General features: G+C 42.0%; 1 protein-coding gene across 4 annotated transcripts in view; it reads left to right on the plus strand.

Moving 5' to 3' along the window:
• Nucleotides 1–14,553, plus strand: part of LRWD1 (leucine rich repeats and WD repeat domain containing 1) — a 31,723-nt gene that overhangs the window by 2,377 nt on the left and 14,793 nt on the right. For 2 of the 4 annotated variants that reach the window (XM_035139117.3, XM_035139118.3), the window contains exons 2-8: nt 206–338; nt 2,079–2,313; nt 3,785–3,904; nt 6,719–6,871; nt 9,039–9,281; nt 11,255–11,608; nt 14,165–14,291. In XM_035139117.3, the coding sequence (XP_034995008.3) occupies nt 259–338; nt 2,079–2,313; nt 3,785–3,904; nt 6,719–6,871; nt 9,039–9,281; nt 11,255–11,608; nt 14,165–14,291 (1,312 nt within the window). In that variant the 5' untranslated portion in view covers nt 206–258. The remainder of the gene's footprint in view (nt 1–205; nt 339–2,078; nt 2,314–3,784; nt 3,905–6,718; nt 6,872–9,038; nt 9,282–11,254; nt 11,609–14,164; nt 14,292–14,553) is intronic. The other 2 variants (XM_035139119.3, XM_088657685.1) reach the window with 1 other exon arrangement.

The following is a 14,553-nucleotide window of genomic DNA, read 5'->3' on the forward strand; positions in this document are numbered from 1 at the left end:
TTGATGTCCCCAGCTTGCAACTGAATGCAAGAGATTTGGTAATACAGAATTCTACTTTTCTTTCTATATTCTCACAGACAGATGGTTGTCTAAAACCCCCAGCCTTTGGCTCCAACTGCAGATTACTTTGTTTCTGTTTGGCAGCACAGTTTATTGCTACTGGATTAGGATTTTGCTCTCATTCTTTCTCTCTTTTTTCCACCAGGAAGTTTTCAGGAAGACATTTTTGGGTTTGCAGAAAACCAGAGAAGATTAAAAATGTCCAAAATTACCACAGAACTTCTGTTGGAAAGGGCAGTGCCTAAATCTACAAGGCTGCGAAAAATCAAAATTCTGAAGTAAGTGCAGTCATATGTTTATAAAATAAGAAAGATAATTGGTGCAGGTAGATCTTAGTAATTTGAGTTGCTTAAGCGATTGTAATATTACTTTCACAGAAAAATCAGGGCATTAAATTAAATGCCCCAAATCACAGAAACGTAAAACTGAGCATGTGTTTCCAAGCAATGCATTCTGCCAATAAATATATTTATTTACCAATGAAGATGGAGCCCTTTTTCTGCTTGGTTACAGTCCTTAAGATGCATTTTCAAATGGGGCAGGTACAATCCAGGAAGCATTTTATAATAAAAAACCCCCAAAGTTTCCAATTAAGACTGGTGCTGTGATCTGTAAGAGTTCCTGAACAAGAGCCCTGCCCTCCCATCTAGTCCAGCATTCTGTTTCCAACATTAGCCAGTTTGATGGCACCAAGAAGCTCACAAATAGGGCATTAAGGTAGCTACCCCCCATGCTGTTTTCCCCACCCCCAAATATGAGAGGTTCTCCTTAACTATCATACTTACAAAATAAAAAAATTCCTTCAGTAGCACCTTAAAGACCAACTAAGTTTATATTTTGGTATGAGCTTTTGTGTGCATGCACACTTCTTCAGATACACTAGAAACAGAAGTGTCAGACCCTATATATATACAGAGGGTGGTGGGGGTGGGTGGGATGGCTGATGGCAGCAATTAGTCCTGGGGGGGGGAAGCAAGGGCTGAGGTGCTAAAGAAAGCTTGATCATGCATAATGAGATAAGAATCCGATGTCTCTATTCATCCCAGGTGCTTCCATGGTTTTAAGCTTGGTAATGATTTCCAATTCAGCAACTCCCATCAGCCCATCACCCATTCCCACCCACCCCCACCACCCTCTGTATATATATATAGGGTCTGACACTTCTGTTTCTAGTGTATCTGAAGAAGTGTGCATGCACACAAAAGCTCATACCAAAATATAAACTTAGTTGGTCTTTAAGGTGCTACTGAAGGAATTTTTTTTATTTTGCTTCGACTCAGACCAACACGGCTACCTACCTGTAATCATACTTACAGACTGTCAAGTTCCCAGATTGCTACTTTATCCTTTTTAGGTTGTAGGATAGGGTTTCCCCCCTAAAATCTTGATTACTTCACAAACTATTTCTGGCCTTTACTGTTCATTAGCTACCATTGCTGAAATATAGTTTTTGCTTGTATTGTTTTGAAAACTCCACATACTATTTCAGATCTTCTGGGTTGAATCTTGGTGCTGAAAATTGTGGGGCAGGGGAACTGTGCTAACCACTAATTAACAAATTAACCTCTGCTGGAGAGCAGAGATTTTTCCAACAGTCTATACTGTTGGGATTTATTCCTCCCTGCTTCAGTCATTAATAAATTTATTAATATGAAAGCTAATGTGAAAGAGATTCATTCATTACACCATCATAAACAATGTACAGGTATGGATGTTCTCACTAAATTTATCATTCCAAAAATCAGTTTCTTTACAAGTAGGTTTTCATTTCATTTGTACTTCCCCAGATATAATATGTAAGTTTAAGTATTATAACTACATCTATCTGGCCTATAAAACCAATCGTAACAGAAATGGAAGTACTTTCTTTTTCCCCCAGTAAGTGGCTGTTGACATTTTTGCTGCTGTGAATAAATATATAATTATCTCAGCATCCAACTTTATACTTACCATAAAGCATTGCAAAATGTTTGATGGCATGGGGGTCAGTAGTGTGCAGAACCTTTTTTCTTCTTCAGCTTGTCCAAGTTGCAGATAACAACAGAAGACCTGGAACCACAGTTATTTTCTCATCTCCGCCACCTCCAAGAACTCGACCTCTCTGACAACTTGCTAGAGAGGCTCCCTGACAATCTCAGTTTGCCAAACCTCCGTATCCTAAACTGTGACAACAACAGCCTGGAAGACGTTACATCCCTGAAGCAGTTTCCACAGCTGGAGGAGTTAACCTATGTGAACAATGTATACCTGACAGTAAGTACAGTGTTTGACAATTAACAGGGTTTCTAAGGCTTGCTGGGCTTCCAGCTTAAACCTGAAGAGCTCTGATAGTGATGAGAATATTCCCGTCTTGTCTCAGGTGGTGAATGGGGATGCAATGCACCTGTGAGAAGCTGTGTTCTTTTCCTCCCCCCCCTTTAAAAAGTCAAGTTTCTAGCTCTTTGAGCAATAGAGATGAAATGTAAGCCATTTTTTACATGCCTCATTGGGGTGTGTGTGTGTGTGAGTGGGACTGCCAATGTGTCAATCAACTCCCACACCTGTTCAGGCATTTCATTGTCCCTTGGGGTTATGAAAGATAAGAGGTGGATCCGTAACATGGTCCACGTTTATCCTGAATGCAAGATCTGCTGGGAAAGGGTGACCCAATTTTTCATACCAAGTGGGCCACAAAAGTACTATGACACGGAACCCGCAGACCACACCCAAAGCCTAATTAGTGCTTTTCCAGCTTTGGAAAGGCAGCTGGGAGACATGTGGCTCAAATGTTCACGAGGGCCTCAAGTGGCCTTTGGGCCACGCATTGGATCAGCCTGTGCTAGACCCTGCAAGATAAAAATTCATTTTTGTTACTGTTGTAAGTTAGCTATTACTGTTGCATGGACTTTAGAGAAACTGAAATATGTTGACTTGACCAGTTAATTACCTTTTATGGATTCACAGGAATTACAGGCATTTTTCTGTTCTTTAAACGTTTGTTTCTTTGACACTTAACAGCCAAATGTTACTTAATGTTTTCAATTTTTTTAAAGGAATGCTTTAAAACCTAAAATCTCAATTGCTGGCTAACTCTGTTAGTTGTCACAGTAGGCGGGCCATACCAGGGCCGACCCAAGACATTTTGGCACCTGAGGCCAACCACAAAAATGGCACAGCCCTCCCACCATCAGGGAAGCAGGGGTGAGTGAAGATCTAAATGGGGAACAAGGATGGAAAAAAGATCTACATCAGTAACAAGGGGAATAATCAAATCAACCTTACTCAACAACTGAAGTGGGAAACAAAGGCTTCCATGCGTGGGGGTGGGGGCGGGGAAGAGGCCCACTCTGAATCAAGCCAGTCAGGTGCAGAGCCCACTAAAACCCAGAGGGCAACACCCACCATTTATTCCCTAGGGGTGGGAGGAGGCAAGCAGTGCCTCCTATTCTCTGAGAGCCGATGTAGAGGGGTGGGGGCTGCCAAGGAGGAGGCAGATTTGGCTTCCAAGGAATTCTCCACAGCCATTGGTGCCACCACGGCAGCTACAGCAGGAATGGGCAATGCATTCCTTGGAGGCCGAATCTGCTGCCCCCGTGGATCCTGCCATCCAGTGTGGTTGCCTCCTCAGTGGGCCAGCCCTGGGCCATACATAGTGTATATTAAATGCTTGGTTTGGAATACAGTTGGCGAGATTTACTTAAAGGATATCTTGTAAGGCTGCTTTCTTTTCTTGCCTATCCCCCAGCCCAGTGATGACTATAAGGTCATGTTTCTTCTGCAAAATCTCCGACAACTGAATGGCAAGGATATCACCAAGCTGGCCAGCCATGTGAGAGTTGTCAATAGTCGAGAGCTGACCAGTAGGGTAAGCCATGTGATGGTTATATTTTTGAGAGCATAAAAGAAAACTGCACATTATATATATTTTTAAAAAGCTGTATGGTATAAATAATAGAATTGGCATTGATGGAATTACAACCTTAAATGAAAAATACATGTAATCAGTGCTTTCCCCCCCTAAAAAAATGTTTAGGGGTACTCTCATTTTCCTACTCATATTGAAATACCGCCCCTCAATGAGGCCAAACTTAGATTCACAAGATGTTTAGGGGTATGTCCCGTCCCCCAAGAAAAAAAACACTGCATGTAATAAAGGAAGGAAAAAATGGGTAAGAAAAGACAATGGCAATGAGATCTTAACCAAATAGATAAGGTCTGAAATAGGCACATTTTGGGGATCTTCATAAATGTAAGAGGAACTGATCCAAACAAAGGGGATGCTGCCTTCATAGTGGGGTTAGCCTAGGACTGGGAGACCCAGCTTCTAATCACTCAGGCATGAACACCCCCCCCCTTGCAACTTGAGCCAGGCATACTCTCTCAGCCTTACCTACCTCACAGGGTTGTGATGATACAGTGGGTGGAAGGCAGCCATCCTGTGCGCCTTGGAAAAGAAAGGTTGGATATAATTAATACCCCAGAGGACAGGATCACACTGCAAAATGACCTTAACAGATTAGACAACTGGGCCAAAGCAAACAAGATGAATTTTAACAAGGAGAAATGTAAAGTACTACACTTGGGCAAAAAAAATGAAAGGCACAAATACAGGATGGGTGACACCTGGCTTGAGAGCAGTACATGTGAAAAGGATCTAGGAGTCTTGGTAGACCACAAACTTGACATGAGTCAACAGTGTGATGCAGCAGCTAAAAAAGCCAATGCAATTCTGGGCTGCATCAATAGGAGTATAGCATCTAGATCAAGGGAAGTAATAGTGCCACTGTATTCTGCTCTGGTCAGGCCTCACCTGGAGTACTGTGTCCAGTTCTGGGCACCACAGTTCAAGAAGGATACTGACAAGCTGGATCGTGTCCAGAAGAGGGCAACCAAAATGGTCAAAGGCCTGGAAACGATGCCTTATGAGGAGCGGCTTAGGGAGCTGGGTATGTTTAGCCTGGAGAAGAGAAGGTTAAGGGGTGATATGATAGCCATGTTCAAATATATAAAAGGATGTCATATAGAGGAGGGAGAAAGGTTGTTTTCTGCTGCTCCAGAGAAGCGGACACGGAGCAATGGATTCAAACTACAAGAAAGAAGATTCCACCTAAACATTAGAAAGAACTTCCTGACAGTAAGAGCTGTTCGGCAGTGGAATTTGCTACCAAGGAGTGTGGCGGAGTCTCCTTCTTTGGAGGTCTTTAAGCAGAGGCTTGACAGGCATATGTCAAGAATGCTTTGATGGTGTTTCCTGCTCGGCAGGGGGTTGGACTGGATGGCCCTTGTGGTCTATTCCAACTCTACGATTCTATGATTCTATGAATTGTTGGCATCCACCTGTCTCTAGAGACAATGGAAGAGTGTGCCATCAAGGGTAAAGTCAAACCGCTGGAGAGTTACAGTGCCTGTTGTGGCTGTAGAAACCAATGTGGGAGAAACATGTTTTATTGCAGCCGGGGCAGATGAAGGCACCCAGTTTTGCTTTTACAGATGCAGCATAGTGTTTCTTCTCTCTGCGCTCCTCCCAGCAGGCATTTCTCATCTGGTCACTGCTGTGCATACATGATCTGTCTGTCTGCAGGCATTTGGATATAAATGTAGTAACTTCTACAGCTTTGACTGCTGACTGTTACAGATGCCTTCAATAAGTAGGTTTACATAGTGAGCAGACATGTTTAGTATTGTACTCTTAAAAGTGCGTTATCTTTGAGGGGGTGGATACACCAACCCATGGGTTCAACAGAGGTTTTGTGTGGCATCTATTCCCCCCCCTTTAAACATAGGACAGGTATGATTAAAACTTAGCATGAGGATAATGGCACAGCAAGCAAATAAAAAAAATTAAATGAGTTTAGTTTTAGTCTCAGGTCTTTACCTCAGCTGCTCTAGAGTCCAGTCAGGTGAGGACCATTGTCTTTACCTCTTTTGTTCTGCTGCATCCCTTTTCTGGGTGCACAGCCTTATATATCTTCTTCACTTAACTTTCACTAACTGCTATTGACATGAAGTAATGCTTACATTTTATAATTTAATATGTTTTTCTATCAGTAGATGTGTTTCAACATTCTAACATCACTATAATCAAATAATTTCTCTTCTTACAAGAAGATTAAGTAATTTTTTTTACTGACTCCATCTTGACTATAAATAACTATCTTTATTGTTTAGTGTTGCCTTTTCTATTAACCTCTGGTTTATTCGCATAGCCTTAAGTTCACTTTGGCATGTTCTAGACCTGCAGCCAAACTGGACTAATAGTGAAGGAGACACTTGAGCACCTGCTTTTAGCAAGCGCCCATCTCAGCTTTCATTTACCTGTCAATTTGACCCAATTTGACCATTGGGTGGACAACAGTTTGTATCACCAGCTCTCATGTTTGTGAAGAACAGACAAGTAGTTTAAAATGCCATGTATTAGAATAAAAATAATAACAGAACAGGAGAAATCTGCCCGTAAAACAGAAAGTAATTTACAGATTGAAAATCATCACCAAACTTCCCCATTTTACTTGGTATGAGTTTTCAGTTGCTGTCCATCTCACCTGATGGAGCACCTGGAGCAAGGTCTGAGCCTAAAAATCTCAACACCTGGGCAGGTCAATACATTCAAAGGAAACCTAGGATATTCTGTATATTATTATTTTATATGTAAGTTTAATGCGCTTCTCTCTTTGTCTAGGTCTCTTCTCACTGGGGGAAAAACTTCCGGAAGCAGCTGCCCAAAACTCCGTCCCCAGAGCAGTTGAAATCAGTCAGGAAAAAGTTTATCAAGTCTGCACAAGCCCACGTATCATATGGACCCAGCTCACTCAGCGACTTCACCCGATGGCGGGTAAATTCACCCCCATTCATTCTCTGCTGACCTTTGTATATTAGGTCTTCATGCAGCATCTGATACCTAACATAGAATCTTGATGGCAGCTGCAGCTATGCAGACAAATTGTCAAAATATAAATCGGGGGCAGGGGGGCGGAATCAGTTGGCCCAAAACAACAGCTCAGTGACTCTGAAATTTGCCTAGGCAAGAGGGTAAAAATCTGCATGCTTTGCCAAGAGGCCTTTCAACCAAGGATTGATTGTGAAATTAACAGAAAATCCAAAACTTCAGACCGACTTCCCTACATTTTGCCTTCCTGATCATGGCAATAGGGCTTCCCTGTAAAATTCCTTATTTAAAAGTTGACATTGCTGGTCTGTTAGATTGCTAAAAATGCAATAGTACTGAGTGGTATTGATAAAGGGTATTAGGTTTCAGCTGCAATATCCTTTCTGGTGGTGTTAGGTATGCCTAAACTTATTGAAATAAAGGAGGCATGTGCATGCCTTATGATCTTGTTATTTTCAAATAATGTTCTACTGACAGAAATGGAAACTAATGACTTTCAAGTAAATTGATTTGGGATTTGAGGCATAAAGCCGTGCATTCTCTACAGTTGAGAAATAGCTGTTTTTATTGTTTATATTATGCCTACCACAGCAAGATAAAGTCTTTTTACATATGGAGCATTCACAGTCTATCTTAGATAAGAGTTCCATGTGACTTGAAAATGTGCCTGCACACAGTTTCATCCAAAGAGATTTTTAGCCTTTGCCGCCTTTTGGGTTTTTTCCAAAAAGCAAGCAAGAGTAGACATGATAGAGGTGCATAGCGTGAAGAAAGTGAATAAAGAGAAATTTTCCTCCCTCTTTTATAATGCTAGACCCTGGGGTTGCCCACTGAACTTGAAAGGTTCAGGACAGACAGAAGGAAGCACTTCCTCACATGATGTATAGTTAAACTCTGGAATTTACTATCACAATTATTAGTAATGGTCACCTACAGTACTTGGATGGCTCTAAAAGGGGGTTAGAAAAATTCATGGAGGATGAGGCTATCATTTTCTTACTAGCCATGATGACTGTGTGTTATTTCCAGTGTTGGAGGTTGCATGCCCCTGAATACCAGTTGCTAGGGAGCAGAAATGAGGAGAGCACTCTTGTGGTCTAGTCTTACTTGTGGGTTTCCTATAAGGATCTGGTTGGCCACAATGGGAAGAGGATGCTGAACTAGACAGGCTTTTGGTCTTCTCCAGCAAGGGCCTTATGCTCTTAACCTCTTAAAAGAAAGATCATGCAGCTTGCCTCGCTTTCACTTTGATGGCCAGTGCTTATACCAGCAAGCACACACTGGTATCTTCTTAAGCATGATTGGCATTCTTGAAGGGGGGGAATTGAGCTTTTTTCATTTCATTTCATTTCACTTTTAATTTGTATACCACCTTTCTATATTACTAAACACAAGGCAGTTTACAAGCTGGAGAAACAACAGAATAGACAACAAAGATCACGCACGTAATAGCAATCGGATCCAATACAAAAAAGTCATAAAAACTTTAAAATAAACAACTTATATCAAATAAAGCAATATTCAATTATCCATTAGAATATGATAGTAAACAGTAAAATTAAATATTGATATTTTTTTTTAGTCTTTATAGTTCCTTTACAGTCTTACAGCTACCATGTTTGAATAGCTTTGCATGCAGAAGCTGGGGATTTCAAAATGCTACCAACAAAGTGAATGACTCCTCATTATTTTTCTGTGTTGAGTATTTCTACCCTGTCTGACCCTTCCTGTTTCCCCAAATGATTGGAAGTCTTCTTGAAAAGTTCTTTGCCACTTTGCATTTGAATTCTCCTTAAAAGATTTTGAAACTAGGAGGTAAAAAAATCAGTGCACTTGAAAGTTGCCTGAGATGTCTTAACCATGGCTATATCACAAATAATTTGACAGTGAAAATATAAGATCTTCCTTAAGAAATGGTTCCTTTAAGCCTAGAATGAACAAGTTGATTACCCTTGTTAAACAGTTTAAAGAGAAAACTATTCTGTCTTTTAAGTCCTCTGGAGAAATGCAGAGTTGTTGATCCCTCTTACAGGTACAGTATTATAAACTGCTTCCTTTCTGCATCTATCTTGTTATTAAAATTTGACCATTCTCCATTATCTTTTTTTATTAGGTGAAAATGATTGCAGAGGAATTCTTGACTTCACTGTTAAATCAGGAAGACAAGGCTACTTCTAAAGTGGGAGAATCGGCTAAGGAGGAGGGGGAAGAGGAAGAGGAGGAGGAGGAGAAAGAGGAAGAGGAAGAGGAAGAAGAGGAGGAAAAAGACGAAGAGAAGGAGGAGGAGGAGGAAGAAGAAACAGAAGAAGAAATTATGGGAAATGCTTCAGATACTGAAGATAAGGTTGCTACTAAGGTCAGAATTTGGCAAGTAAATACCCTGACCACCTCAGTCAAATTAATATGCTTCCCCCAGTAGGTGTCAGTTAACATCTTTCTAGCTCTTGTCTTTGGAAGTTATTGGCTACTCTCACAAGCCAGTTGGGGAAAGGCAATAGTTCAATGCAGAAAAAGGACATTGATCAGTCAGAGCATTGGCTTTGCATGCAGGTTTAGTTCTAGGCATCTTCAGGTAGGGCCGCTTGCAATCCTGGAGGGCCACTGATAGTGTAGACAAGACTAACTTAGATGAGGGCCACTGATAGTGTAGACAAGACTAACTTAGATGACCTATAGCCTGATTCAGTATTGTTGCTGACAAGGAAAAAATGGGTATATAAAAAGGAGAATTCCTGGATGCCAAATCCAAGTTTGGGGCAAGTACTCTGGTGAGAGGACCCCAGCAGAGATTTAAAATCACAAAATATTCAGCCAAGCCAAGCCATGGAGATATAGGCTGTTAGACCTTTGAAATATGCTCTTGTGAGTTCCTTTCAAAACTTCCAAGAGACCACATGTTTGCAAGTTAAAAATGGTTTACTTACAAACTCTCCAAAGGTCAGGGTCATGTGCTTTTCCATGTAGCATGTAGAAAACATACACAGGCAGTAAAACTTGGTTTAGTTACAGTGGGGAAATTACCTAAATTATTGGTAGAAAGAGAGGCTTGTTAGAGCCACATGGTTTGAGCTTGGAACAACCAGCTCAGACCTCTTTACATGCTGAGCTTCTCAGGTAGACTGAGATACAACAATTACCTTCCTCCCAAAGTGAGTAGGAGTAACCTAGCTAAGTCTCACAGGACAGTTTACTCTATACAGTGGTACCTCGGGTTACAGACACTTCAGGTTACAAATGCTTCAGGTTACAGACTCTGCTAACCCAGAAATAGTACCTCGGGTTAAGAACTTTGCTTCAGGATGAGAACAGAAATTGTGTTCCGGCGGCGCAGCAGCAGCAGGAGGCCCCATTAGCTAAAGTGGTGCTTCAGGTTAAGAACAGTTTCAGGTTAAGAACGGACCTCTGGAATGAATTAAGTTCTTAACCAGAGGTATCCCACAAGTATAACATGGCTTCCTAATGGCAGAGCATATGCTTTGCATGCAGGAGGACTCTGGGGCAATCCCTGGCATCAGTGACTAAAAGGCTCATCAGAAAGCAAGAATGAGAGGTCTGCCTGAGACCTTGAACAGCTGCAAAAGAGTTAACAGAACTGGACTAGATGGACTAGCAGCCTGATATTTTGTCATACATTTCATAAACTGAAGCATTAAAGTTTGACTGTGATGAACTTAATAAGATGGTCAGCCTTCTGTAATAAGAACCTAGCTTCCTCCTTAACACCTGGGGTCCGCATTCATTAGCATATAGAGGGAGGAAGTTGGGAATTTCAGCCACAGAAATTAGTCTTTGACCTTGTCCACCATAATACATATTAACCCAATACAAATGGCGTGGTGGCATACTTTTTCCTCCCTTTTTTATGCATCCCTCCTATTATCACTTTCCCTAATTCAGAAAGCATGCCACATTCCAGCAGTGACTGGCCACTTTAGGCAGCATTGCTCTTTCTATGCCTGAAGCGGGGAAAGGGCTGTAGGGAGTGCAGCTGTTGGTGAGAGGTTGTGGGGTGCCACTTTCTTTTGTCATTGTGTATCTCAGTGCCACCCTCCCACCCCAGTAGGTAGGACAAGCCTTTTGGAGATGGGAAAATCTGAAATGCTGTCAATACATCTCATTAATTTAAATAGGAAGATCGATCCCCAGTGGATTTTGCCCTGTGTTTCAGAAAAACAACAGAAATGTTATTGGATTGTGGGACATTGTAGATTGAAGTGAAAGTTGTCACTATGCTGAGTAAGCCACTGTGAAATGATAGCACAGCTTTTGAGTTTTGTTGTGAGAATGAATGAGCGAGCCAGGAGTTGCTTCTGTGCTTTGTTTTAATAGGGCACAGTAACCCCCAGCAAAAGAAAAGGGGCTCATTCCAAAGGAGGAGCAAGCAAGAGATCCCATTCTCGCAGCAGTTCCAACGAGGAAGCCTCTCCCAGCCCCAAGAAGCCCAGCCGCTTGCAGGACAAGCGCAGCCCTGAGAGGGCAAAAGCATCTCGCCCACAGACCAAGGAATCCCAGGACGCTCAGGATTCTGAAGGGGCCCATCGGAATGGAGGGCGTCTTCCAAAAGCACACAGCCACAAAAGGTCCAGTCAGCAGAAAGAGGAGCACAGAGAGGAGGATGCAAGAGATGTTTGTAGCACTCCAATCAAAGACTTGGAAGGCGAGGTATCAGGAGAGTCTTCCAATGTACGGCTTGCTGGGGCAAGAGGGCAACCTTCCTAAAATTGGAAATTTTACAATGAGTTTGTAGGCTTGCAAAAATCAATGAATGCAAGAAAACAAGGAGCCCTGTACCAACAAAAATATATAGAGAAACATCAAAACATGATTTTGATTTATTGGAGGAGATTATCAATATCCTGACATGTTTTGAGTTACAAAGCAGACTTGAATCAGGATAAACAATGTTTTCCCCATGGTAAAACAAGCACACTTTTCAAATGTTGAAAAATAACTGATATGTGACATCCAGTGCATATATAGTTGCTCAAAAGTACAAAATTATCAAGTTTATGTTATGTTATGTCATTTCCTAATGTATCTATCCTCTCAGGCTCGTTTTTGCTGGGGTGAGCTGTACAACTTCAAATTGCAAGTGAGAACACACAGAACTGAGTGTTTCACTGTACAAAAAAATTCCATGCATCTAGTAAACTACATGTTTGGGAGAAGGGTTCAATACTGTTCTTTCTGGCATGCTAGTTTATTGTGTGCAGGGAATTCTAAGGTTCATGCGCATATCTCTATAAGTTAATAGGAATTTCCTGGAAAAATGCAGTGAAAATGCTATACTGTTAGTTACAGGGCTGGATAAATCACGTTTTGCTTGTGGCATGTAAAAATGTTTGTGACTCCCAATTGTTTAACAATAGCAGCAAAACTACTTTTTCCACCTAGGTTAGGCTGTTTAAATGATGAAAGTTAACCAGCAGTTTCCTTTTGTGCAAAAGGACTGTGGGTTCAGTTACCGTAGTTTTGTAGTGAAAGCAAATTCTTAGATTCAGAATGTGCTCAGAGGCAGCCTGAGTTTTAATTCCATTTTTGGAGGTACCTAGCTCAGGCTTGTAGATCTTGGGGTTCTAGTAAAAACAAAAACAAAGTAGGTCTGCTAAGCCTGAAGTCTGCCTACCCCTGGTTTCCTCCATGCCCTTTTATAGATCTCAAACCTTCCACAGATTAGAAGACTGTGACTTCTAGTCTCAGCAGACTGTGCATCCAACAAAAGATAGAATCATAGAGTTGGAAGAGACTACAAGGGCCATCCAGTCCAACCCCCTGCCAAGCAGGAAACATGATGGACATGATCAGCTCTTCCATTGCCAGTCACTTGATTGAAGGGGTGGGAAGGGTAGGGGGTGCTGCTAAATCTACGTCACCCCTCTCCATCTCCCTCAGTTGGTTATTGATGAGACACAGTTGGTGTGCTCTGAAGAACATGGTATCCTGTACGTGCATTGGAAGCATGGAAGCTCTACAGTGAGGGTCTGCGTCACAACTATTTTAACATCCCAGTGTTCTGCCACCTTACTAGTTTGATAACTTTCCTATTTGATGGACTAAGAGCAGGCAACAGTGTGCCTACTGTTTCTTCTTAGAAGCTTTTTGTTACACTTCAGGCAAAAGCCCCTCAGAACAGCTCATATATATACTATGCAATTTGGAAATGGAGCAGCCGCCAGCCAGTTTAAAACAGCACTAAAGGTAAAGGGACCCCTGACCGCTAGGTCCAGTCGCGGATGACTCTGGGGTTGCGGTGCTCATCTCGCTTTACTGGCCGAGGGAGCCGGCATGCAGCTTCCAGGTCATGTGGCCAGCTTGACTAAGCCACTTCTGGCGAACCAGAGCACCGCACGGAAATGCTGTTTACCTCAGTGTTTCTCAACCAGTGTGCCTCCAGATGTTTTGGGAGTACAACTCCCATCATTCTTGACCACTGGTCTTGCTAGCTAGGGATGATGGGAGTTGTAGTCCCAAAACATCTGGAGGCACACTGGTTGAGAAACACTGGTTTACCTTCCCGCCAGAGCAGAACCTATTTATCTACTTGCACTTTGACGTGCTTTCAAACTGCTAGGGTGGCAGGAGCAGGGACCGAGCAACGGGAGCTCACCCCGTCCCGGGGATTCGAACCGCCAACCTTCTAATCGGCAAGCCCTAGGCTCTGTGGTTTAGACCACAGTGCCACCCGCGTCCCTAAAACAGCACTACAGACAGCTTAAAATAGTCTGGACAAATAAAACTGTCTTTGTCTGGTTCTGGAAGGGCATCAGATTTAATGCATATGCATACATTCCCCAGACAGGTTAGGCTGTGAGAATAGTAGCTTAAGATAAGATAGATAAGATATCTTTATTGTCATTGTCCTCTTGCGGGAACAACGAAATTACTTGGTTGCTACATCCACTCCGATAAAGCATTCCGCATAATCCAAAATTACAAAAACCTAATTTAAAACAGTAAATATAATACAAAATAACAAGTAAACTAATATGACTTCAACGTCCAGGCTTTCCATTTAAGGCCAAAATCGCTCTAGAGAAGAAACTGTTCTTGTTCCTTGTCCTAGGACCACCCACAAAGAGCTTCAACACAAAATGGGGTTTTGAATGTGGGTCTCTGTGCCTGACCACAACATTCAATTTCTGCTCAGAAAATTCAAGTTCTCTCCTTTGTAAAACGAAGGCTATGCCTTTTGTGCCATTGACATTGAGCTTATGTTTACAGTGGCCTGCTTTCTTATAGGAGACAATCAGCCTGGAGCCTGTCCATTTTCTACAGTGTCACAGTAAAGGCAACAACAGGGATGACTTTAAGACCCAGTTATGGGCCTGTGTCTTTGAGCCACCACTGGATTGTGGGACGAGGAAAGGTAAGCATGGCTTAAATATGAGAGAAGGAATTAAAATACCAGAGAAGGAATTGTGTTAATAGTTTCAAGGATTTCATAGGGTTGTAGAGTTGGAAAGGAACCCTGAGATCATCTAGCCCCAGCCCACTCCAATATAGGAATCACAGCTAAAGAATTGCTGACACATGGCCACCCAACCTCTATCTAAGAACTTCCAATGAAGGAGAGTCTGCACCTAGTAGTTCTTAAGCCTTTTGAAAATGGCTTTCTTAAAGTTCAAAGT

The sequence above is a fragment of the Zootoca vivipara genome, chromosome 14 (assembly GCF_965207765.1).
Source record: "Zootoca vivipara chromosome 14, rZooViv2.hap1.1, whole genome shotgun sequence".
NCBI lineage: Eukaryota > Metazoa > Chordata > Lepidosauria > Squamata > Lacertidae > Zootoca > Zootoca vivipara.